At 46.7% G+C, this 26,628-nt stretch overlaps 1 protein-coding gene across 1 annotated transcript; it reads right to left on the bottom strand.

Annotated features, from left to right (window-relative positions):
* Window positions 1–9: 9 nt before the first annotated feature.
* Window positions 10–16,427, bottom strand: LOC4331593 (protein PIR). The gene is made up of 30 exons (XM_015775521.2): window positions 16,208–16,427; window positions 15,129–15,201; window positions 14,816–14,880; window positions 14,605–14,682; window positions 13,971–14,090; window positions 12,879–12,949; window positions 12,070–12,162; window positions 11,659–11,728; window positions 11,230–11,294; window positions 10,534–10,729; window positions 10,261–10,412; window positions 9,942–10,035; window positions 9,413–9,625; window positions 8,318–8,529; window positions 7,928–8,069; window positions 7,378–7,546; window positions 6,844–6,920; window positions 6,407–6,577; window positions 5,799–5,875; window positions 5,569–5,671; window positions 4,785–4,904; window positions 4,526–4,669; window positions 3,995–4,144; window positions 3,429–3,572; window positions 3,067–3,154; window positions 2,171–2,298; window positions 1,437–1,641; window positions 955–1,127; window positions 578–796; window positions 10–480 (listed from the first exon to the last, which is right to left on the bottom strand). Exons 1-30 carry the CDS (start codon window positions 16,259–16,261, stop codon window positions 286–288), a joined length of 3,861 nt encoding a protein of 1,286 aa, XP_015631007.1. The 5' UTR covers window positions 16,262–16,427; the 3' UTR covers window positions 10–285.
* Window positions 16,428–26,628: the final 10,201 nt, after the last annotated feature.

The raw sequence follows: 26,628 nt of genomic DNA, 5'->3' as shown, positions 1-26,628 counted from the left end.
AGGGAAAAGGAAGATACAATCTGTGCCTCGTGATTAACACGAAATTTAGAGAAAGATAGCTGCATCTGCCTACTCCCACATCCTTGCATCAAATTCTCTAAACATAAGATTCTAATTTGCGTATACAACAAGATAGATCCTAATAACACTCAAGCTGTTTTCATCGTTTATGATTACAATTACACAACATTATATACAGCAGCTTTACAAGAACATAAAACATATGACCTCACACGTACAAGGAAAAAAAAGAAGGAAGGAAACACATACACGCCGAATAGCCTCTCAAGTAGCTCTCTGTGGCAATGTCTCGAACGCAGAAACGGTGTTCGTAAACTTCATACGGTGAAGAGGCGCCCCACTTGGCTTGATAGCACATGCAATCTTGTCCTCGAGGGGGCACCGTGCTCTCAACATGGAGAAAACATGGTTATTGAGCCTCCTGGCTTTCCTCATCGCTTCAAGGATACCCTCGTAACCCTACTCATGCACATCATGAATGTCGGAAATAAAAATGAAGTACAATATTATGAGTATCATTTTACTTCAGATCTAGAACATCGGGAAATGATCTCACCTGCAAGAAATTCGGGCTTTTGTTCCTATCTGAATATTGATAAAGTGAAACTGTTGCATTTTCTACTTCTGCCACGTTGAGAAATTGGTAAGAGAAGTCGAAAAGCTCAAAATGCTGCTGCTGTCCCAGTAAATACATGATTGTACAGCCAGCCCAAGCTACAGAGTCACCCAACATTTCTTGTTTCCTCGAAGGATTGATGCTCTCTTCCAAGTAGCTCTAAAGAAAAAAAAAAGAAGAAAAACTATTTATTACCATAAAACTATTTATTGTCACCCAACATTTCTTGTTACCAGCTGTTGGCTAAAAGGTCTGTAAATGATGGATGACATAGATATACATACTGTAACAGATATTTGATAATGAAGTCTACTTACATACTGAAGACCACTAAAAACACGATAAAAGTCCTTTGATGTGGTGATGTCAATAAATCCTGTCTTTGGAGTTGCACTCCATTTACTGTAATGCCTATCCAGCGCAGCACTCGTGAAAGCAAGAGCATACTCAAGCACACTCCCAGAGTTTAGGTTTGATTTGTAGAGTAGACCTGTAGAAATTTCAACCAAATCTCAGTGTTCAACAACAATTAGGATGATATGCCACCCGTACTCAACCCATTCAAGCAAAGACTAACTGGTTTAGATAGCATAACACCATTGATACAATTGAGATAGCCATTTCCTGCCAAACCTTTGGAGGGCACGGGTCCACAACAAATTTCTTATTGTTTTTCTTTTTTGATACTAAAAAAAATCAACACATGGCTGAGTTCAATAAAGTTCCATTATCTAAAAAAAAACTTCAACACAAAACTATCATTTGAAAATATGATTCAATAAATAGGCTCTGCACTTACTGGCAGCTTCAGCTTGCTTTGCCATGACAAGAAATGAAGATGGATTTGGGCATGCAGGACTTGATGCAACTGCATTGGTGGCAGCACTTAACAAAGTGGTAAATGGAGTATTATCAGAGTATGCATGCTTCACTTGCCCATCATTTCCTGGAATCAATCCCAACCATGGAGCAGACTGCATGAACTGTGTAGTGTCTATTTGTCTCTGGAAAAATGAGCATGCTTGTCAGTAAGATAACGAGAGTACTTCATAACAAATATGTGACTGGAATAAAAAAAAAATCCACAATTGAAAGGACTTCCATTGTGTAAGGGAAAACCGCATAGGCCAGTAATTTATAATGTTTATAAACCGAACAGCATAACAGTGAGCAGATTGGACAAAAAAAGCATTAATATGGCTGCATGAGGTGAGGAGACACAAACTTGTCCTGGAGAAATCTTTCAGAGATAATTCATAATGCAAGGTCCCAATAAAATACAAATGACTAAGTAATAATATGGATTCTCTACCTCATATCCTAGGTGCAAAGACCAAGGGATGCTCAACTCCTCTCAGTAGGTGTACTGCAAGACTATACTCTACATACCGCTAAACTGTTTTTGTTTTCAATATCTACGATAAGCTTAGTTTCTAGGACACATGCTTACATGCAACAGCACAGAGAAGGACGGCAGGGCACCATTTTGACTAGAAAAGAAACTAATGAAGTTGCGTACAAACATATGCTCACCAAAACAATATCCAGAAGGCTCATCCAATACAAAGCACTCCCAATTTCCTTGAGATCATGAAGAACTTCAGTTTTCACTTCTGATTTTGCTTCCCAAGTCAATATTTCATGAACTATCTTCTGACAACCTATGACATACACAAGCTGCAGTTAGTAGTAAGTGTGCGGGGAATTTAACAATATTTAATTTGGTATATGGTGACTATAAATGAGCCTGTCAATAACCACAATGTCCAAAGAAATTGAGGCCATCCCATTCTTAACAAAAGACTACAAACTTTTTATAGCTACTCGAACACCACTTTAGGAACTAAATTGGCAATACACCATTTTACTAGCAACTACTTGTCCTTTAAAGGTGCAATATAATACTCCCTCCTTCCAAAAGTCTAAGACTTATTTCATTCTTTGATTTTTCCAAAAGTCTAAGTCCTACTTGTAGTCATTATGTGCTAAATTAAATTGTTGATAGGAACCCAAGAAGCCATTTTAGTGTTTATTGGTTGCATGTTCATTGGTTTTGTCACATGGTGAATGAATTAATTGCTTCTTGGTCTTGGTGCAAAAAGAAATAGGACTTAGACTTTTGGAAGGAGGGAGTAATATAATTACTAATAACACCACTTTAAGACCTATTCGCAACATTCACAGAATCAATTGAAGAATTGTAGAATACAGTCTCTGAGTAGCATCAATATCTAGGATAGATAAGATATATTATGGAGTGCTATTCACCAATGCCATCTCATATTTCAATTGAACTTGAGTGCTCCTAAGATGATAGATGGTCCCTTCAGATATACTATGCTTTGCCTTCTCTTTTGGGCAAGTATTAACAGGCCAAACGGAAACAGAACACACACATTGTAATTTAAAAACCTGGCTGCCACCATTACCTGCTATACCACCATCAAATGAAAGAAGTCCAATAGATTTGGGCAGTGCTTCTTGCAATGCAGTTATTTTTGGCACCATAGCTGTTATCTGAAAAGGAAGAGCAGATACTTAGGTACTACTACCTTCGTCCCAAAAAGACTTCATTTTTCACTATGAATCTGGACATGCTTCTCTAGATTCATAGCCAAAGTTAAAGTCTTTTTGGGACAGAGGGAGTAATAAATGTCAACCATTTTTCCGGGTCTGTTGCACAGTGTTTTTGTTACAAGAGAAACAGCTGGCAAGCTTGCTCTTCCACTTAAATAAATTTTGGGCTATGGGTTAGTGCCCCTTCATGTGCATGACAGCTTAGACAACTCACCTTACTTGATATATGATCCAATAAAGCACGGATAATACCAGGTAATGATCTGGAACCAAGAAGCTTAACAACTGCAAACATATGAGGGATCCCAAAAAAGTCACGGTACAAACCAGAAATGCCCTGGTATGCCATGGTCAAATCCTACAAAGAAAATGGGAACGTGACATAGAAATCAGCGTGCCATTGTATAGCTTGTTGCCAGGTAAAAATGTAAAATCATTTATTGGTAAATGAGAAGTAAAAATTGTAATGTATGAGATGCAATATTGGAGACATCTTACAATTTATAATGCACTGATATTCAAGCAAAATGTGATTCTCAGATTTAATCTCCAAATAATCTGAAAACTTTTTTTACCAACAGCAATTGCTCATTATTCAATGATGGTATCATTTTCCTATAACATCGTACATAGTAACTCCTAACTTTAAAATTGAACTGTATACGCACTTTGGAAAATTTCAACAACATCAGCACTTCAAATTTACAAGTCAAAACAAAATACTCAAATTTAAATAAAAAAACTCAAAATGGATACCAGCAAATATAACAAAGAACCTACATGTGATCCACAATAGAAATAGGCCTTCCCGGTAGAGGCGCTTGATCTCTGAGAAGAGTGATGGGTTCCTTTTAATGATCGAACAAATCGCTGTGTGGTATTACATAGGATAAAATTGGGCAAGAAATCTGTCTGCATCTCATTCCATATCTGCACCAGCCAGAAAATTCATCATATTAGGGTGAACTTCAACTGGATGCATCCGAAATTTTTGCATGAATAAACACGAAGGAGCAGAAGAATAGAGGATGTAATCTTCCTACAAATAAGACATATATTCCTACACAGATCTATCTACAATCCATAGAAGATATTTTCAAGTGCATACATCACACTATCACCACCAACTGGTAATTTCTTGCTGACAAATGGAAATGCAAGCTAGTACAAGAAACATATTACAAACCATGATTACCAGGCAGCCATGGTGAGACCAAATAATATTGCATATATCAAATGCCTTTTTTTTGGAATAAATTAGATATCAAAAACAAGAATAGATGTAACATGGTAGGGTTTAGGGACCCAAACCTGAGAAGAGATGCGACTAGAATAAGAAACCAGCGAAAGGTTCTCTTGCATCTCGCTAAGCATAAGAGAGTAAGAATCCAACTCAAGAAATTTTGATATTGACTGATGCGTAAGCTCCAAAATATCCAACAGTTGTTGCAGTTCCTAATTTGAGAAGACAAAGAAGAATGGTTGATTGACCAGAAATAGCATGTAAAACGCCTAACAAAATAGAGCAGGGTAACTAAAAAGGTCTAAATAAAAACAAAACAATCTTTACCACTACACCACATAGATCCCCACTTTCAAAGCGCTCCAGTAGGAAATCAATGTTTTCCCGAAACAGTTTGTTCATTCTCTGAGTAATCAGGCTTCTTAGGTCAATTGTCCTCCCTAGGACCTGATATGAAAAATGCAACACTCATAAATAATGGAAAACAACAAAATTAACCTGAAATGAATATCTTAGTAGGCTTGAAAGTAGGCAAACATGCTGAGCTTGAAATAAAACAATTTGACTAAGGGATGGACCAAGGAACAAAACATTTTCTATACTGATTTAGAGACTGAAGACAAAGCTAAAAGGAGTAACTGAAAGATACCTTAGACCAAGAAGCTAAACATTCAATATTAAGTAATAGTTTAGGCGCTAAAAGCAAAGCTACAAAAGGTACTTATAAGATGGGCTGAAGTTTGATTGTGCACTGCAAGTCGGAACAGAAAATGAGCGGATATAAAAGAAACGAACTGTACGGCATTAACAAAAGCCCCTTTAACACTAGTATCCTTATAATATGTGCAATGTCTATTGCATGTCTCTTGTTTCAAAAACATCTATTTCATGGCTGGGTACCACTTGTCAAGCACAATTTGTAAACAGAAATACCTCACCATGGCTCTCAGCATATAGAATAGTAAAGTAACTATGCAATTTGATATCAAGAAGTATATAGGTTCCCAATATCTTGGAATTATGGTATATGACGCATACAAACACAGGAGCAGTTGGACTCTTGATCAACAAATACTGAAGGTCTCAACATAAACCATATTCATGGACTTACCATTACTCTTCTTAGCTTGAATATGGCGTCAAACCGCAGGGGTTTGACGAAGTACTTCTCACCATCATCACATAAGTAGGTAAATGAACTATCAAGAAGAGTACTGCATACAGGAGGGAAATAATTAGCAGAAAAAGACACCCAACATCAACCAATTTGCTATTCGCATTTCTTGGTCAACATATCCATTTCTAATATTAAAATAGAAAAAACTGAAAGAAGGTGGATACCTTGCTGCACAACTCTTGTAATATGTAAAGATGATCTCATTAAGCTTTTCAACAAGAAGATCGAAGGAAAGATCGACCTACAAGTCAGCACACAAGTAGCACCAGTAAGATATTTAATGCAAAACAAGGGATTAATTGCAATACCACAAGCATTTCCAGCCAAACCAATACATAAGCTTTGCCTAAGGGCTGACCCAGCATGGTTTCTCAAGAGTTTATATGCATCTAGAATAAACACATGAATACCACACAGACCACCATAACGAGCCGACACATAGATCAAACAATTTGGGCCTGGGCATTACGTTGATAGGTGCACACACAATCATGCATACATAGATTTTATAATTATAGAGTAAATTTATTGAAAAATTGACTCTTCATGCCTATTAATTATGACATATTTAGTAAAGGATCGAACAGAAAATTATACAAGCAAGTGAAAATAACAAGAGAATATAAACAATACTACATTGTAAAAAATAAGAATAGATTCCAGAATGAAAATGTTAATCTATGAAACAGAAGGAAGAGTAATGATAAGGAAAGGGTGTAATGGGAAATTTTATATTGAAATTCAAAACTCTACGACAACGATAATTGCTTACCTCAGCTTCAATTTCATCATAAAGAAATCTCTGCTTGAGACAAGTTAACGCATGCTGGGCAGAGTCATTGTAAAGGTCAAATGGTATCAAAACACTTTCAAGAAGACCAGCATCCTGTGTTTCAGTGACGTGCTCAACCAGCATCCAGGGGAGTGAACATTCAATTGGAAACTGTCAACAAGACATGCTAATATTAGCACTACAAAACAGCAATCTTCCTTTATGAAGATTTCTTATGATGATTTGGATTGCTGCAATAGCCAGAGGAACACCATTGAGTATGCGAAGTAAGAATAAAATTGATCTAGGAACTTAATTTCATTTAAGCACTGCTTGCTAGTTAAATGCACTGTTTAGTAGTATGTCCTATCAGTGGAGACCCCCACTAGTATCACTCTGATAAGGCAAACTAGAATAAGCAAGCAAAAAATGCTGACCTGGATAACACGAGATGATTCCAGGTAAAACTCTCGGAACCAAAGAAATCCAAGATCAGTTAAAGTACCAATTGTAGCTGCATGTACCCCAGATATTAGCAGTTAAGTTAGTATCCAATGAAACAAGATCACCACAGTATATATGAACTCTTAAAATTTACTCCCTCCCAAAATATAGCAACTTCTAGCATTCAAAATTTGTCCCAAAATACAACAACTTCTCCACCTACATTCTCTTCACAACCAATCACAGTTTTCCCCCAATTAATTTCTCCATGTACTTCCTCTTCTTAACCAATCACAACCTTCACCCATTTAATTCCACCTACTTCCTTAATACCCGTATTTTGGGACAGAGGTAGTAAGTGGCAATTCTAGAGCACTAAAAATATTATAGTAAAGTGAGCATATTTCCCTAAGAAAACATATGATAATTTAAGTTTCAGTAAGCATAAAAAACACACCAAACGTAAAGCGAAATTATAACATGATAGTAGCTATTTCTAAGTTTGAGAAGGCATCAAGGCGAGGCACCTGTATAGTCCAAAATATGCAAGAAAAAACTGAGCTTATAGAAAAATGTCTCTAGCTGTTTAAGATCTTCCACAGGTATTCCAGAGCCACTATTGCCAAATAGTCCTCCAGGTTTTCTCATATTACCACCAGATACAAGCTCACAGATGAGAAATTGCAAACAATGAATCTGTAAACATATTGGTAAAAGGAACAAAAGTTAAAAATCAGAAGCAGGGTGAACAGAAGATCATTAGAACACGGCAACTAAAGTTGCAGTATGATGTGAAATTGGAAAACGGAAAAGTTAAATGGAGAATTTTACAATGTGTTATACTCATGGTTTATCATCAAATTTTACTCAACATAATTATTAAACTGGATAGTTTTTATGCTAGAAATACAAGGGAATAAGGGAAAGTCTTTACATGTGGAACATCAATGGTGCAAAATAGCAGACCAAATTTCTAAACTCCAACTAATATAGATGAGATAGTTAACCCCTTTGTTACTGTAAGAACATAGAGCTACTGAAGCAAAAGCTTTCACATGATAAAGTATTAATAAAAACCTGTGCAGCTGTTGGTGCAACTGGCCTTGGGTAGAATGTGCTTTGTCTCATTTCCTCTGTTTCTAACGAGTTGTGTTCTGGATCTCCCTTGCTAGTGTTGGCCATCCAATCTGCGGAGAGGGTTCGCATATCAGAGAGGATCCTGAAAGAAAAGCAAAGGAAAAATGGACAAACTTAAATTTAAGTTCCCAAATGAATTCTCAAATTTCAGGAAGAATTGGCATCATACATAAATAAATATAAATGACAAATACAGAATTGACATAAGTAACTATGTCATCCCCAGATTGAACTAAACATAGAACAAGATTTATTGGAGCCTATTGGAACTGCTGGTGGCAAATTTACAGTATCATGTTAAAATAAGGATGGTTGAGACGAACAAGTAACCTAGATAGGTCCTTCTTCTTCCGAAATGTTGTACGGAGCATAGTATCTAGTTTATCCTGTACAAAATCTTGGACCTCCATGTGTATCGTTTCCCATAAGGCTTCAGACACTAAGGTGTCACAGCGTTGCATCATCAATCCAATACTTTTTATGTAACCAATTAATTCAAGAAGAGCCCTCCGTTCTTCTCCAGTGTAGTTCCAGCGTACTACCTGCATGTAAGTTGTTAAATGTCCATAATCAATCAAGATGTCCAATGTCCATAACCAATAAAATTGAGTTGTAAACATTAAAAAAACCTATATCAAAACAAAAAGGAAGAAAAATATTAAAAATAAAATAATACATTTTTGGGATGTGTTATTTTTTTAGGTCTAGAGAAAGGAACTAATTTACTGACATTTCAAGGCTACACGCCCACTACACAATGCGAGTATGCAACAGGTAGGCACCATTATCCTAGTCAGGGTGGAAGAATGTAGAAATATGAACAGAAAGATTCAATCAATTAGTTTCAGCCAACAAATCAGGTGTAAAGGTCTCTTCCTGTGCCCACATGTGCCTCACTTAGTGTATACAAGCCAAATCAGGGTTCTGTATTTAATCTATCCCGTAATGGGAAAAAAAATAACAAGAAACCTTGCGAACCCATCCCTGGAGATTGATGATCATGCATGTGTATAAATTCAGACTAAAGTTTCCGACATAGTAAAGGATCAAAGGAATTCTAAATTTCCAATCATTATATTCATGAATTTGATGTTTGAAATGTATCTTAGAATTCTGAGGCCTATATTGATTGGAATTAAGCATTAGTACAATTATCATTCTGGGTAAAGAAAAGAAAAGGGATGCAAGGTTTTCAATAAACAATGCACAAACAATTTCAAACATAAGGAAATGGAGTAGAAGAAAAATATTTTTTTACTGAAAATACTACCGGCCTTATCTAGTAGATATATTATATTATCAAAAGAATATTTACAAAGGAGAGGAAACAAAACACAGAATTACAAAGTTTGTAACCAGGACAAAATAGAAGAACTAAGACACTAAAATAATTGGCTGCCAGCACTGCTTTAAAAGAAAGAAGACCTTTTCATAGTCAAAAAATGTTGTCGATCCATGTTGAGAATCTGAAGGTGGTTCTTTACAAGGGCGCGAAAATTTCCAGGCACACTGCTCCCATATCCTGCCAGTCCATCGGCTAAGAAGCTGAAAGCCTTCAACAACAATATCATACATGTTCCCCTTAATATCTCTTGACCAGTCATTATCCGCACCATCTGATGACTTCAATATTATCATCTGGAAGCACATTGCAATTTTCATTGTAAACACACATCACAGAACACAAAAGAAAAACAATCGTAATTATCTCAGAGTTAATTGAAAAATTTAAGTGTAATCTCTTTTTACACTTTTCTTCTTGCATAGAACTCCACAATAATGATATATCACATATACATGAGACAATGTTTTGCGGTGCTTACTATCAAGGACATAAACGGTAATGGTAATCCGTAGTGTATCAGTTTCACGGTTAATATTTAGGAGAGTTACTAAAGCACTGGAATGAAAACTTTACATGCTAACCCAAAAATGACAATAACTTCACTTCCACCTGGTTCATTGCAGAGGCAAAACGTATAGAGAAGTCATCATGCTCTGCTCTGATAGTTCCCATGTGGTTCAAAATCAAGTAATGCCTCTGATAGGTGGTTTAGTTAAGGAATTTCAAGCATAACATGACCAATTGCCACACATAAATTTAGGTCACTTAGCACATGATATATCAGCAAGAAAAAATAACAAATATTTTCTGAACTTTTTATCTACATAGATGATGGGATTCTTGGATAATAGCCACCTCTGTTCAGGTAAAAACAAATATTGTAGTATACAATAACAAAAACATGTTTAAAAGACACAGAAAAGGATATTCTTGTAGCTCTCGAGGGGGGATTTCATGAGGAGATGGAAGAGTAAGAAGACGGGTTTGACTGGAAAAATTTTGAAAATACGATGATAGCTCCTTCAAAATTGCAGCAGGAGAGAGATGCAGATCTGGAAACGCTGGAATAACTGGATCGTTCTGCCAAAAATAAATAAGAAAAACATTAAGTAAAATGGTAAATATATCCTAAATAGCACACATAATACTCACTCAACCCAAAGAAAATAAGTAGACTATCTGGACAACTTGGTAATCGAACCTTAAAAATATTGAGAAGACGGTTCATCTTGACTCTCTTATAGAGTGACTCACTCTCTTTCTCTGAAGAAGTTGCTAGAACAACCAAAACTGGGAGAACACGAAGTAGAGTATGGCGCTCGGGAAAAAGAAGAGCAAAGTCTAACTCAAGTGATTCCACACAAAATACTATAAGAACCTGTAGAATGTCCTCAACACTATTCTTTAAGTCAAAGGAAATCAAAGAAAATAACCATAGAAGGCAAGAAAAATTAAGTTTTCCAGTGTGGTACATGCAGAATCAATAATCATGTATGCTTGTATTGTAAATGACTATTGATGAATTATCAAGACTGTTCAAACGCAAGTCCACAATCTACAAATGTGCTGTACACATCTGCTACATAGGCATCAATGGGAGATAATTCAAGTAAATAAACTTCCAATAACAATTTTCAAGTGTAGAACTATATCCCTACAATACTCACAAGAAAGTTGGTGTTTTCTTTAGTCAATTCCTATAACTTATACTTTGTCCTGCAGCTGGAGGGCATGGTTACTATGGCAGCAAAGATCCTTGTGGTAGATATATTTTATTTATTTTGAGAACATATTATTTTCCTACTGCTTACGGAAGGGGTTTCTAGAAAGAAACCATATATAAGATTTATACAACCATTGAAATATTCTTCATTTATTAAAAAAAAAAGTGGGATACGTATTTGTTCGAAACATCTCGGCATGCAAATTCAACAAGATGGCCCATCTGGTGCTCAAAAAAATCTGCAAGTGCCAGCAAAGGATCAAGTCAAATAAAGATAGAAAGCCTTAGGTTAGGAAACAGACTACATTTGTTAGGAAACTAGAGATAAAGATTCAAAATGGGTTTCCATAATATTAGAGAATAGTTTCTTAGGGTCCTCCCTATATATCAAGGAACCCCATGTACCCCCGTTATCATTCAACAATGAATCTATTGAGTTAGTCCAGTAAGCCTCACAGTCTCTCTAGCACAACTGGAAAAAGCCTGCCGATCTAGTAGAGGGTGAGTGCACTATCTCGTGTCTTTGGACCCTTTCCCCAGCTGAATTCATGAACCAACATAACAAAATTTTGTAAAAAAAATGAGACATGACAAACGAGCAACCTGAAGATCATCCAGCTCTTCTCTCATAGTGTCAGTATCCTGCCACTGGGTGCTTACTTGAGTAAATGTTCTGCATGAAAGACAAATGAGATTATAAGCACTAATTAATTGTTGGATCATCTACAGGGGCAAGGACTAAAAAGCAAATGCGGCTGTACTTTAGAAACCATAAATCATATGAAAATATAATTTTCCATCAACAAGTAAGTAAAACTATTTAAACATTCCTAAGTTATCATTACGGCCAGTTTAAAATAATCCTACCTATAAAAACAATTTTATTTGTTGATTTTGTTCACAGATGTTGAATGATGAAGAATCAACTGAAATCAACAAATTTTATTGTGACAACTCATCTCTGACATTCTGTGAGAGGAGCTCTCAAAATTAAATGTTAAAATGATCATGTACCTCTTGTACCATGAAAAATCATTTGGTATACTTGCTTTTGCATTCTTAAGATGATCAAGCTGCACAAGGACATCAAGCAACTTCAGCATAGACCTGGATTGAAATAAAATGAGTGACATGAAGGTAACATCATCTGGCAGATTATATACTGACTACTGAGTTTGAACAAGGTTGTGATATTAATTGCGCTGCTAAAAAAATAGTAATATATAATGAAATAAGTTATATACCCTATCCAGGCATGCAAGTTTCGTGCAGAAGAGAGATTAATATAAATTCTTCAGGGAAGTCAGAACTCAGAAGATAAAATACAGTAATGGATCCCATTTATAGAATTCATGTTCTTTCTTAAACTAGCATAAAATGGATCTCGAATAAACATGCCATAAGTTCTAGACTTAAATAACTGTAAGTACTTACTGCTCTCACATTAAGTATTCACATTAGATCTACTGGCAATTGCACATAAATATGCACAAAGAATTCAATCTACAAAAGACATATACGTCAACATAAGTCCATTCACAAAAGATCTGAAGTGAGGTGTAGAGCACACATACACCACCACCACCAATAAAGGAACAAGTCCATTTTCAACATTCACCATTTAATCGGGGAAAAAGAATCTATGTTCATATCTGCTAGATCTTTAAGGCCCCCCGTGAGTATTATAGAGATAGGGTTTTGAAGATTGATGCCAGAATACTTCCCACTTTGTTTAGAAGTATAGGGCCAGTAACTTAGCACGATAAACAAGCATATGACAAAGAAAAGAGGTAAGGAACAGTCACTAGGGAAAAAGGACAAACCAAAAATGAGTTATTGTGGGTCCATTAACCAGTCTTTCAGGCCTAGAAAATCTCTGCATATCAGCTGCCAACTGCACAAGATAACACAGGTATAAAAATATGAAACAGGTACTATATTATTTCTGAAGGACTTAAACTGCTCAAAAGGTAATATAAGCTATGATGGGACTACAATAAAAATTTCAGAGACCAAAATATTTGTATGTGAATAGATCTGATAGTGTTGCAGGGGAGTAACAGTTCCCCTAAGAAGATGAAGATAGTTCCAGCTAGTTATATGGGAAAAGAAGTCTTCAAGTTAGGTCTGTGTCAACTTAGAAACCCCAAAATGAGAAAGAATTGAACAATCAGTCAAAAAATGATAATCTATTTGCACCTTCAACTAGGTTTTCTTGACAGTTTGTGATTTCTTTAGAAAAAAAGATCACCTGTTTGTTTGTCAACTCAGGTATTTATTGCATTTAATTTAAGTATACAACAAGACAAATATAATTAATGCATTACGACATGAGCTGCTTCCAAGTGAATTGCATTTTCTGTTTGCAGAACCTGTCTGTATTTATGCAATGCTATTAATTCCTACGATCTTGAGAAGTTCAAAAGGTAGCAAGTTTTGGTTCTATATCTGTGGAAATACGTTCCTCACTTCACATGGTTTGTTTTTCAAGCTCACATTACACTTAGAGCTGTATATAACCCAACTTAATTGGTAGTTAAGTTTAAAGATGCCATAACACATCGGCACAACGGCAACTAACATAGACTGATAGACATCACCACATGCACGCATGATCATCATGTGGATCAATCGGGAACTTTTTAGCTCAGATTTTAAGTTTCAAAAGTCTTTGGACAGGACATACTCATTTACTATTTATTAGCACAAGAAATACAATTGGCTAACAATATAGAAACTGAAATCACTTATGGAAGCAGATATGAGATAACATACTACCTCCGTCCCAGAAAAGAGTGCATTTCTGGCTACAGACTTGGTTGTCCATGTGCTTAGCCAGAAATGCACTCTTTTTGAGACAGAGGTAGCAGAAGAGACAGGTATTATGAAGTAATTGAACACAGAAGAGGTACTACCTTAGAAGCAGCAGATGCTTGCCATCTCTGGATTTCACGTAAGCGGCTCATTTCCAGGTCAAGAACTTGATATGTTTCAAGGTACAAATCTGCTTGACTATGCTTCATTGAATCGGGCAGCTGCATTCAAAGTTCTATAGTCTATGATATTCAAGATCACAGTAGGGAATCGTGTAGAATTTGCACATCACTTGGAGAATTATGTAATATGTACAATAAAATCCATTTGACACTAAAAATAGAGAAATGAACTCAAAAATGAGTACAATGTGCTCTATAATAGAAAGAGGATTCTGTTAGTTCCAAAGTCCACAATATGATACTTCAGCAAATTAATCAACTCAAGTCTCGAACAGAACTACCTCAGAAAGGATATGAATAAATCAACATAAACTACAGCCGGCTCAGGATTGGCACACAGAAAGTGAGAAAATAGAGTAACAAATCAAAGAAGAAAACTGATACTGAGAGACAGAATGACAGCGAAAGTTAATTGTTGAAAAATAAGGTCTTCTTCATTATTACCAATAGTAAATCTCCAAATGACTTGCAAAATGTCGAATGTCTTAGAATTGTGAAATAATATAACTACTTGGATGGCAATCAAATGAATGTATAGTTAGCTGAAGCAAACCTGAGGTAGCGCTTTAACACAGCTACGATATGTGTACAGCAAAGAAGCCATTTCTTTTCCCTCTTGAATCAGAGTATTCTGTAGTACATTTTTCATCCACAGAAAGAATAGAAGAAACGATGTAATCATCTTCCATTTAAATCCATGTAAAAAGGATTGAAAAGCAACAGGAATGCACTATACAATCACAAATAAATATACGATTACAAACCAGCTGGTTGATCGCTTTTGTATCTTCTCCTAATGACAGACGATAAGCAGCAACATCACTGTATTCTGAACATTAAAGTGCAAATAACAGATGACAAAAACAACTATCAGAACTCGGTATTAATTAAACTACCGAAGCTATTGTTTCAATAGTATAGTTACTTTCTAAGAGCAGAAAAACCAATCAAGACTTTGATAACATGGTAGATGTTTCCAACTTTTCACGGTGTTGCCATCAGGCATCAAAGAAACAATTAACAGCAAAATATAGTTAAAAGTGACAATGACAATAAATTCATCGTCATGCTGCATACCAATAGGACTATTAGTTGCATATCTTTCACTCGATAGGAGCACAGCCAAGCCCTGCACATCTGGTTGCTCATCCTGAAATTTAAAAATATGTGAGGTTAATATGAAAATCAGGATCAAGCAAAAAAGGTGCAGATACTACATAAAAGATCACATTCATGCAAGAGTCTGAGATTAAAATGTGGTGATCAAACTATAACAAAGTGGATTGCTACTTATAGCACACTAACTAAGTATGTGTTTCGTAAGGTTAAAATGTGGTGACCAAACTATAACAAAACAAGAGCATATGGATCTGTTCCACATTACTTAGAGAGAAACATGAAACTATAACTTATCCATAAGACAACCGAAGGTAATGAAATCCTATGTTTCCATATTCTCCTACATTTGAGATCAAAACAGGGAATTCTACTAGTTGTGGTTGACAATGAGCTTGACAACAGCTAGAGCTGGCAAACCTCACACCTCTATATGTCAAGCCATGGGGACCACGACACATCCTTCTGCATTTAGACACAGTCCGTTGGAAGCTCCCGTTCAACATTTCATTAGGGTCGAAGCTAAACAGATCTAGAAAAAATTGAAGTGTACCCAACAGAAGAGCAGCACCACTGATCAACACCTACCCAGATGATTGAAGTTAGGGAAGTCTAACAGCACAAAATGTGCAGCTCTATGCTCCTTTAGAGATTTAAAGTGGAGCAAAAATTGGACGACATTAGTTTAACCACCCCATAATTCAGGCGAGCGACCAGCGAGAAATCCTCTGAAACTCAACTTGGACTGCAACAAAACCAAACCGACCCCCAAAACCCTAGATTCGCACTTCTCCTAGGGTATTAAACTTTGAATACGAGCACACAAACGGACGAACACTCATACTGACACTACCAATTCGCAACGCAATTCGAGCAACGCAGCAAAACCAACACCAAGTCCCCCGCAGCCCGGACGAGACGCACGGGCCCCGCATTCCGCATAGCGTTTCCCAGGTCGAGCAGATCGGGACGGAATTTTTGGGGGGGGGGGGGGGGGGGAACGGGAGCAGCAAGGGAGGAGGGAGAGCCGTGTGGCTTACCTCGAGGGAGAAGGTGGAGAGGGCGGCGATGGCCTCCTCGACGGGGATGGCCATCCTCGCCGTCGCCCGCCTCGCGGAGCCCGGGGGCGGCGGCGGAGGAGGAGGAGGAGGAGGAGGAGGAGGAGGCGAGCTCTGCCGGGCGGTGGGGAGTGGGAGCGAGGTGGTGGTGGTGGAGACAGAGTTCGTGCGGGGAGCGAGGGAGATGCAAACCAATGCAGCCACCTACTCGTGGCAGCTAGCGTCGTAGTCGTACTGTCCCCGTGAACAGTGACGAGGCCGTGGGGACGGTGGGGCGAGTGGAGAGAGGTGAACAAGCCGTGAAGTGCACTCGAAGTAAACGGTGAAAGTGGACGGCGTTACGATTACGATTTACCTAATTATGGACTTGGGTGGACCGGTTTGTTGTTGTAGAATGGTGTTGGGCCTAGTTTTAATTAGGCCCGAGTTAACCAAATCTAAATCGAACTCTGGGCCGATTTGTAACAACTTGGTTCTCTGGACCTGTGTACGGCCTGCAATATTCAAATCAGGCTGCAAATTGGTCAGTGGGCTAATTTGCACGTACTGCCGTAGTCATTTTGCACCGTACATGTTCATACAGCATTGTTGTTGAAACCAAAGGTGATGGGTCTACATGATTCGATGCTATTCTCATCATGTTGCATGCATTGTCCTTTTATGTGGTGATGATCACAACTTCAATCATGTAGACATGTGCTACTTCCATTCAGAAGTAATGTCCATAACTTCACTCTCCAGACTTCATGGTTAACACTTCAGATTATTGCCCGATATTATCACACTTCCATTCGGTTTCTCTTTGCTCTTTCGCCCCCAAAGAAAACAAACATCAAGGAGAGGTTAAAGGCCAACTCTACCTTCTCCTGACACCACCAAGAGACAGAGGATGCCGTTAAGCCTGGTCTCCCTCATCTCCCTAGCTCCCATGTCCTTGCATCGTTGTCTCGTACGCCATTGATGCGCAGTGAAGCCGAGCAGCGGTCCACCACCACGACGCGGTCCAATCCAATCCAATGGCGTGGGGGCGCCGCCGTCCGTGCATGTGACTGTTTGACGATGCCTCTCGCTCGCCGCCGTACTGCGTGGCCATATGCAAGGCAAATGCATGTACTCCGCCCGCACAGCAGCGTAGTACTGTTGCAGTTGCAAGGACCTACTACCTGTGATTGTCCCTGCACAACTGCATGCAAGCAGGGCTATTATTCAGGGCTTCGTATTATTCAGGGCTTCGTGTGCCATGATTTGTCGATCGATACGACGCTACAGGACACTAGCTAGCGCGCAGGGCAGCAGTAGTACCTACGTAGGCAGCACCACGGCTGCACGGACTAGGCGTTTTTAAGAGCCGACCGATGCGGCCTCTCTACAGGTACTAGTACACTACTGGGTGGCCCAGATCACGTGCAGAGATGGGTATAGATGATTAGGTACACAAGAAATGGTTGATCATGTCGTATTAGCTCGCTTTTCAGACCAAAATAAACCAAGCTTGAAGTGCACTAGACAACTACTAGCTAGGGAAGCAATGGATCTAGCAAATGAAATGACAAAGGGTCCATCGCCAATTACAGCTCGTTGGTCTTTCTTTTATTATTGTGCGAAAGCCTGCAATTAGACCAACATTTGTCACTCTGTTTTACAGATCAGATCAGCGGACACCTGCATATGAGAGGCTGTGTGCCGCGTGCTAGCGACAAACGCGAGACGTGGAAGCTTCAACGCCTCAACGGCGTGCACGCGAGAGAACAGGGGACGGGACAAAACGCCGGACGAGACGAGAGATGCGTCGCGGTCCAAATGAGGGGCAGCAGCCACGGCGAGAGAACGACCTGAAATCATCGTGCTGCTGCTTTGTCGTCGAAAGGCCAGGAGGGCATCGAAAGATTCTTCGGTTTCAGCTGTTGGATGCATGCATGGGCATGGCCAGGCCAGCGAAAGACAGCGGCGATGGCTAAATTACTACAGGTTCAGAGGCAGGCAACTCATCCCGAGTAGTAACTGGACCGTACAGGCACAGCTGCTGGTGTGTCATGCATGATTAACAACCTCGTTTATCTTTTCGTTTATACTTATACTAATTAATTAAAATTAATTTTTTTTCAATATTGAATTTAGAGTTAATTTTAGATTTATTTCATGTAGTTTATTTTTTAGCATTTGATTTTAGATCGTTAGGTGACGGAGCGTGGGGCTCCTCACCGGGAGACCGCGCAGACCCCCCTTTGCCGGTTCGGCCGGGGGCGCTAAGTGAGGTTCTTCGCCCTCGATCTGAGGAACGTCAGCGAGAGAGGAAGTGCACAAGACACGGGCGACGTAGACAGGTTCGGGCCGCTGAGAAGCGTAACACCCTACTCCTGTGTTCTGGTGGATCTGTGCCTGAAGGAATACAGAGAGCCGGAGAGCGAGAGAGAGAGAGTTCAGGCTCTAGAACCCATTCCCCAGAGTCCCAACCCTCCTTCCTCTTTTTTTCCCCTCCTCCTTCCCTCTCCTAGGCCTGGGCCTCCTTTTTATCTGGTCAGGGGTCACCACATGGGCCTCTAGCTGCCTAAGAAGGGAAACATGCTTTTTACAATGAGGGCTAGTGTCGGTGACATGGGGCTGGGGGTATCGTGACTAGAGGCTTGGGTAGCCGCGGTCACCCACGTGGCCTGACCCCCTCGGGGGGGGGGGGTCGGGCCCGAGGATGACGTGGCCACCCCTCCCTCTGTCTCCCCGAGGGGTCGGACCGCCCCCGTTTCGGCCCCGAGGGCTGGGGCGCCCCGACCCCCTGTGGTTTTGGCGCCACGTGTGTGGGTTAGGTGAGCACAGCGGGGCTCACCTAACCGCATTTATAGCAAGATTGGACGAGCGCACCACGCCGCATTTAATGCGGCGCAGCACACGCTTATCCGGTCCGTGACCGGTCGCGGTGTGTGACCGGTCACAGACCGGTCAGATCGCGGGTTAGGTGGCAACAGGCGGCCTGTCACACGCCTCGCCCCGTCCCGTCGGAATGATGAGAGCTTCCTGGCTCTCGTCCCTAGCCGGAGCCGGCGTGCTAACTCCTGGAGTTGGTATGTCAGTCCCGGTCAGATCCATTCCAGGCTTCAGCACAGGTATGGCAAGGAAGTCGCTGGCCATTAAATGAAGGTTGAAATGGGCGTCCACCGGGAAAGCAGGCGAGCGGGGCAGGAGGCGTGTGCTCTGCTTGTCAGAGGTCACTTCCGGCTGTAGACTAGCCCTCATTGTAAAAAGCATGTTTCCCTTCTTAGGCAGCTAGAGGCCCATGTGGTGACCCCTGACCAGATAAAAAGGAGGCCCAGGCCTAGGAGAGAAAGGAGGGAGGAAAAGGGAAAAAAAGAGCAAGGAGGGTTGGGACTCTAGGGAAGGGGGTTCGAGAGCCTGAACTCTCTCGCTCTCGCTCTCCGGCACTCTGTATTCCTTCACGCCACAGATCCACCAGAATACAGGAGTAGGGTGTTACGCTTCTCAGCGGCCCGAACCTGTCTACGTCGCCCGTGTCTTGTGCACTTTCTCTCTCGCTGACGTTCCTCAGATCGAGGGCGAAGAACCTCACTTAGCGCCCCCGGCCGAACCGGCAAAGGGGGGCCTGCGCGGTCTCCCGGTGAGGAGCCCCACGCTCCGTCATCTGGCGCGCCAGGTAGAGGGCGCGCGTGTCTTTCTAAGCCCTCGTCCTCTTTCGTGTGCGCCAAGCCTCTCCCGCTCAGCCCAATGGCCGAACGGGCAGTGGCGCACAGCCTCTCTCCGAACGCTAGCGGTGACGACGGGGAGCAGAACCCGCGCCGTCGGGCTCGCACCCCACCGTCCCCCTCTCGCCGAAATCTTGGGCGGGGGAGGCGCTCGGGGAGGTCGGAGGATTCGCGACTTCGCCGCCCGCGGGCGACGGGGGAGGACGGCGAGACGGGGCACGTCGCCGCCTCGTCTACGGCGATGGCGGCACGTCCCAGGGCGCGCTCCAGGCTGCGGGCGCGCTCCTGCGTCACCCGCCCGTCGTCCCCGATTCAAAGACTCCAGCCCGACGTTGGCTGGATGACATGGCCGATTTGGTCATGACGGCGCAGCAGCGCCTAGGCGCCGGCGGGCGGTCCTCCGCCACCGAAGCCTCTGGCGCAGCCGCAAACTGCATTCATTACCCCCATAGGAACTTATTGTTATACGACAATGCCTTTCGGGTTAAAGAATGCAGGTCCTACTTTTCAACGTACTACTCGAATTTCTTTGGGTAGCCAGATAGGACGCAATGTTGAGGCCTATGTTGATGACTTGGTTGTGAAGACGCGCAACCAAGAGACCTTACTCTCGGATCTAGCGGAAACTTTCGAAAGTCTCCGCTCCGCCCGCATAAAGCTGAACCCCGATAAGTGCGTGTTCGGCGTGCCTGCGGGCAAGCTTCTCGGGTTCTTGGTCTCTGCCCGAGGCATCGAGGCCAACCCCGAGAAGATACGAGCTATAGAGCGGATGCGCCCCCCCAGCAAGCTTAGGGATGTGCAGTGCGTCACCGGCTGCATGGCCGCCCTAAGTCGGTTCATATCGAGGCTGGGAGAGAAGGCACTACCCCTATTTAAGCTCCTCAAACGCTCCGGGCCGTTTACCTGGACGGAGGAGGCTGAGCGGGCCTTCACTCAGTTGAAGGCGTACCTCAGTTCTCCCCCAGTCCTGGTCGCCCCAGAGCCGGATGAGCCGTTGCTACTCTACCTGGCGGCAACCCCGCAGGTGGTCAGCGCGGCGTTGGTCGTGGAGCGCGACGAGGACAACCCTCACTCCGCGCATCCCCACCCTGTGTCGACTCGACCCGGGAGAGAGCAGGGAGGAGAGGCCCCCGAGCCGAACGGCGGCCCAAGGCCCCCGACGGCCGGAGCTGGCCCTCCGCCTACTTGTCCGACGGTGCCAGGCGCCCCCGACCCCCAGGATGGCCCCGGGGCCACTGCGGGAAGGCCGCGCCTGTCGCCCTCGGACCCCGAGGGCGTCGGCACAGAAGCCGAGTGCGCCCCGCGTGGCCTCTCGGACGAAGAGCGCCCTGGAGATGCGGCCCCTGGCGAAGAGGATCGGCCCCGCCGAAAGGTGCAGCGGCCCGTCTACTTCGTTAGCGAGGGCCTCCGGGACGCCAAGACCCGATACCCTCAGGCCCAGAAGATGCTTTACGCTATTCTGATGGCTTCGAGGAAGTTGCGCCATTATTTCCAGGCGCATCGGGTCACGGTGGTTACGTCTTACCCCCTCGGCCAAATCTTGCATAACCGAGAGGGTACTGGACGGGTGGTGAGATGGGCAATCGAACTCTCTGAATTCGATTTGCGCTTTGAACCACGCCACGCGATCAAGAGCCAGGCCCTCGCCGACTTTGTGGCGGAGTGGACCCCAGCTCCCGAGTCCGTCTCTGCCCCCGAGGCCAGCTCGGGCCCCTCGCAGCTGCCTCACACCGCCTACTGGGTGATGCAGTTCGACGGCTCCCTGTCTCTTCAGGGCGCCGGTGCGGGGGTCACGTTGACCTCGCCGAGCGGAGACGTCCTCAGATACCTGGTCCGCCTCGACTTTCGGGCGACCAACAATATGGCGGAGTACGAGGGACTCCTTGCGGGACTCAGAGTGGCAGCTGGACTGGGGATCCGCCGTCTCCTGGTGTTAGGCGACTCCCAGTTGGTCGTTAACCAGGTCTGTAAGGAGTACCAGTGCTCTGACCTGCAAATAGACGCTTACGTGCGCCAGGTGCGGCGTATGGAGCGCCATTTCGACGGGATAGAGCTTCGGCACGTGCCCAGACGGGATAACGCGGTCGCCGACGAACTCTTAAGGCTCGCTTCCTCGCGAGCCCAGACCCCACCGGGCGCCTTTGAAGAAAGGCTTGCCCAGCCGTTGGCGCGACCCGACCCCCTAGGGGAGACGGACGCGCCTGAACGGCCCCCGAGGCCCGTCGGAGTCCAGGCCTCGGGACCCGAGGGGAGCGCTCCCAGCTCCCCTAGATTGATTGCTTGGATCACTGAGATCCAGGCGTATCTCGCAGATAAGACTCTACCCGAGGACCGCGAAGGGAGTGAACGCGTCCGGCGCATCTCCAAGCGCTACGTGCTGGTGGAAGGGACCCTCAATCGGCGCGCGGCTAACGGAGTCCTCCTGAAGTGCATTCCTCGGGAACAAGGCGTCGAGCTTCTCGCCGATGTCCATGAAGGCGAGTGCGGAGCCCACTCCGCCTCACGCACCTTGGTTGGCAAGGCCTTTCGTCAGGGTTTCTATTGGCCGACGGCTCTCAACGATGCGGTCGACCTGGTCCGGCGGTGCAGGGCGTGCCAGTTCCACGCCAGGCAAACCCATCAGCCGGCCCAGGCCCTGCAGACCATACCTCTTTCGTGGCCGTTTGCTGTCTGGGGGCTCGATATCCTAGGTCCGTTCAGGCGGGCCCCGGGTGGGTTCGAGTATCTGTATGTCGCTGTCGACAAGTTCACTAAGTGGCCCGAGGCTTATCCGGTCATCAAGATCGATAAGCACTCCGCGCTTAAATTCATCAGGGGCATCACTGCTCGGTTTGGGGTGCCTAACCGTATCATTACGGATAACGGCACCCAGTTCACTAGTGAGCTCTTCGGTGACTACTGCGAAGACATGGGCATCAAGCTCTGCTTCGCCTCCCCCGCCCACCCTAGAAGCAATGGCCAAGTGGAGCGCGCCAACGCGGAAATCCTCAAGGGCCTCAAAACCAAGACCTTCAACATCCTCAAGAAGCACGGCGACTCGTGGATCGAGGAGCTGCCAGCGGTGCTCTGGGCGAACCGAACCACGCCAAGCCGAGCAACCGGGGAAACGCCTTTCTTCCTCGTCTACGGCGCGGAGACGGTCCTCCCATCTGAGCTCACCCTGAGGTCCCCTCGGGTCACCATGTATTGCGAGGCTGATCAAGATCAGCTTCGCCGAGACGACCTCGACTATTTGGAAGAGCGAAGACGGCGCGCGGCCCTCCGAGCCGCGCGCTACCAGCATAGCCTGCTGCGCTACCATTAGCGCCACGTCCGGGCCCGATCACTCTGCGTCGACGACCTCGTCCTACGCCGCGTCCAAACGCGTGCTGGACTGAGCAAGCTCTCACCAATGTGGGAGGGTCCGTATCGAGTGATCGGCGTCCCCCGGCCGGGCTCCGTTCGGCTGGCCACGGGCGACGGCACAGAGCTGCCTAACCCGTGGAACATCGAACACCTTCGTCGCTTCTACCCCTAGTGGGGGTCGGGTGTCATGTCTCGGGCTCGGGCCAACCCCGCACCCCCCCCGGGCGTGCAGGGTTGGCCGGGGGCTACCACATGCATATACTTACCTTTTTTCTCTTCCGTATTTCAATAAAAGCATTTTCGATTTCCTAAGGACTGTGTCTGTGCCATCGTTTCCTTTTGAAGAATCTTGGCTTGAATTAGCACGCTCGTGCTCGACCCTGCCCTCGGCGGCCCGGGTCGGCTAAAATCGCCAAATGGGGCCCAGAACCGAGCCGTGCCCCGGGGCGTGGTGAACTCCGGGGGGGGAATCGGCAAAGGCCCACAATCGGGTCATCCATAACCCTCGGTCACCGCGCTCCCGGCCTGGCCAGTCTCGACACGAGGATCTCCCCAGGCACTAGCCCCGACCCGCGCCGTTTGAGGCTGGGACCTGGGCACGAGCCCTTGTTCAAGCTAAGACACAGAAGGACCGCGGCACAGACCATCCTCGTCTCATACACGCAACAAACAGAACTGACGCAGAAATTTCCTCTTTACTTGATTGCAGATTAACTCAGTCTATACAAGAAGGGGGCCCGAAGGCCTCGGAAGAAGAAGGAAAAGTTATTAAGATTGGCGGAGGCCTGGGGGCTCACTCCGACGCGCCCGGGTCGCCGGCCTCGTCGTCGCTGTCGTCCGCACCGTCGTCACCGCCCTCCTCGTCGGAGTCGAGCGCGAACGCGAGCCGAGGGGCCGTACCCTCGAAGCTGTGGACGATATGGTCGGCGGCGTCCCGGACCTGCGCACGCGCGCCGTCCTCGGTTCCGGGAGGGAACTCTTCCAGCGCTACCCACGGGGAGAAGTCAGGGTCCCTGGCCTGGTAGCTTGCCAGTACGAGCTCCACCGCCCCCCGGGCGAGGTCCCTCGAGGATGACTTGATCGTCTCCTCGAGCTCCTCGGGGAGCCGCTCGAGGGCTCCGGCCATCTCTGAGAGGCGCTGGGCGAGGGCCCCCTGATTGGCGGCGTACTTCGTGTACCGCCCGCCCCAGAGGCCTGCCTGCCGCCCGGCGCGGTCTAGACGGGAGACGGCGTCCCGAAGCATGCCGGGCCCTACCTCGCTCGCCAAGCGGAGGGCCTCGACCTCCCCGGCGGACGAGTCCAGCGCGCCCTGCAGCTCGGCGATGGTGTGTTCGGCGGCTGCGAGGCAGGCGGCTAGGTCGCCGAGGCCCGCGGCCGCCCCGCCGCTGTGCGCTCTCGCGTCCAGCTCCTTCGCCCGCGCCTCGAGCTCAGCGGCCCGCTGATCCAGTGCGGCCCTCTCGGCGCGGGCGCCTTCCAGATTACGGCGCGCCTGCTCCTCCCACGCTGCCTCGCGGAGGAACAGGCTGTCCGCCAGCCGCTGCGCCGCGGCCTCGGCCTCCTCGAGAGCTCGCCCCCGCTCGGTGAGCGCGTCCTCGCGGAGGCGGAGTGCGGACTCCTCTTCGGCGCAGGCGGCCTCGTGCGCCGCCAGTGTTGCCTCCCGGGTGGCGACGGCGGCCTCGCGGTCCGCCAGGTCTCTCTCCCTCGCGTCCAGGGCGCGGGCGCGCTCCTCCAGCGCCGTGGCGCGAGCCTCAAGGGCCTCTTCGCGCTGCCGGGACGCCGCCTCGTTCTCCGCCGCCCGCCGTTCCCGGGCAGCGGCGGCGTCAAGGACTCCCTGGGCGGCGTCGAGCTTCTCCTCTAGCTCCGCCGCCCGGCTCCCGTATTGGAGGCGGAGGTCGTCCCGCGCCTCGTCGAGCACGGCGGTGGCGATGAGGGCAGTCTCCCGCTCCTCCTCCACCTCCCTGGCGATCTCCGCCAGGTCCCTACGACGGGCCTCGAGCTGTGAGGCGTGCCGGCGGTGTGCCTTGCGGCCCGCCTCCACCATGGCCTCCACCGAGCGCCGTCCCTCCTCGACGCGCGCTCACGCCGCGTCGAGCTCCGCCCGCTCCGCCCGCAGGGCCTCCATCTGGGCACTTAACCCGTCCAGCACCGTGCTGTTCGCGGCGGCCAAGGCCTGCAGGAGGGGCTCCGCGCTCAGTGGGGCAGTGGAAGACAGAGGGGAGAGCCGCCTCAGTGTAGGTGCCGCGCGGCTCGGCCCGCCGATGGACGTGTCGAACTCGGGGGCGTCCCCCGAAGCTGGCTCGTCCCAAGCGTCGCCCGAGGGGTCGGGCCCGAGCGGCGCGCCCGCGGCCTCGTCGTGGGTGGCCTCGGAAGTCGTCGTCGCCTCGGGCGGAGTCGGGTCGGGGGTTTGGCAGGCCGCCTGGCGTGCGCGCGCCGCCTCTGCCTCCCGGACGAACTCCCCGGCCCGGCGGAGTCTGGCCTCCTCCCGAGCGGCCTCCTCAGCCTGGCGAACCCGGACGGCCTCCTGGGCAGCCTCCTCGGCTTCCCGGAGGCGGTCCGCGGCTTCTCGCCGGTCAGCTTCCCGCCTCCGGGCCTCCGCGGTCGCCGTCTCCTCGGCCTCAGACCGGCCGGACTTGGAATGGCGGGGGGGCGCGACGGGATCTCGCTGAGCCAGAAGAAAAACCAGAAGACAAAAAGAAACGGGTGAGTGAAAACTCGCCCTGGGAGATGGGAGATTGAATACGGCCGCGGTGGGCGCGGGGACGAACCTGCGGGGAGGTCGGCTAAACGACCACCTCGGGGGCGAGATGAGGTTCCCCCGGCATGGCACGATCCCCCCCATCTTGCGGGGCCGTTTCTTCTTTCGCTCCCCCTCGGGCTACGGCGTCGGCACGGCACCCTCCGGGCGCCTGCTGCTGGCACGCACCGCCCCGCCCCCTCGGGGAGGAGATGGGGGAGAGGTACCCTCCTGCTTCCTCTTCCCCCGGGCGTCGGCAGGGCGGCTGCCCCCCGGGCCCCCGTCGCGGGGCCCAGAAGCACGACCCCCTCCCGGGGTAGATTGTTCCCCCCTGCGGCTCCCGCCCGCGCCATCGTGGCCTCGGGGGGCCCGCTCCCTCGACGCCCCGACCACCTGCATGATGGTCAGGATCTTGGCGCGCTCTGGATCGCAGCAGAGGGGGAGGACCCCTTGGGGGATGAGGGATGCCTCCACGGAGCTGAGATTCAGCACCCGTTGGACCACCATCCTGAAGTCCTCAGGGTCCCAGTCCCATTTGCGCCCCTGGTGGGTCCTCATGTAGTCCTCGGGCCCGGTGTACTCCCAAGCGCCCCGTGCGCGCCGCTGGAGCGGCGCGATCTGGCGACGAAGGT

The sequence above is a fragment of the Oryza sativa genome, chromosome 3 (assembly GCF_034140825.1).
Source record: "Oryza sativa Japonica Group chromosome 3, ASM3414082v1".
Taxonomy (NCBI): Eukaryota; Viridiplantae; Streptophyta; class Magnoliopsida; order Poales; family Poaceae; genus Oryza; species Oryza sativa.
Note: the sequence above shows the minus strand (reverse complement) of the source record. Positions and strands in the feature narration are given on the sequence as shown.

What these genes read in the sequence shown, in the direction of transcription:
- LOC4331593 (XM_015775521.2), bottom strand. Translation starts at nt 16,261, where the DNA reads ATGGCCATCCCCGTCGAGGAGGCCATCGCCGCCCTCTCCACCTTCTCC. An exon ending in TCTCCACCTTCTCCCTCGAG is followed by an intron (nt 15,202 to 16,207) that starts GTAAGCCACACG and finishes TTTAAATTTCAG; the next exon opens with GATGAGCAACCAGATGTGCA. An exon ending in GATTTTTCATGGTACAAGAG is followed by an intron (nt 11,729 to 12,069) that starts GTACATGATCAT and finishes TCTTTCATGCAG; the next exon opens with AACATTTACTCAAGTAAGCA.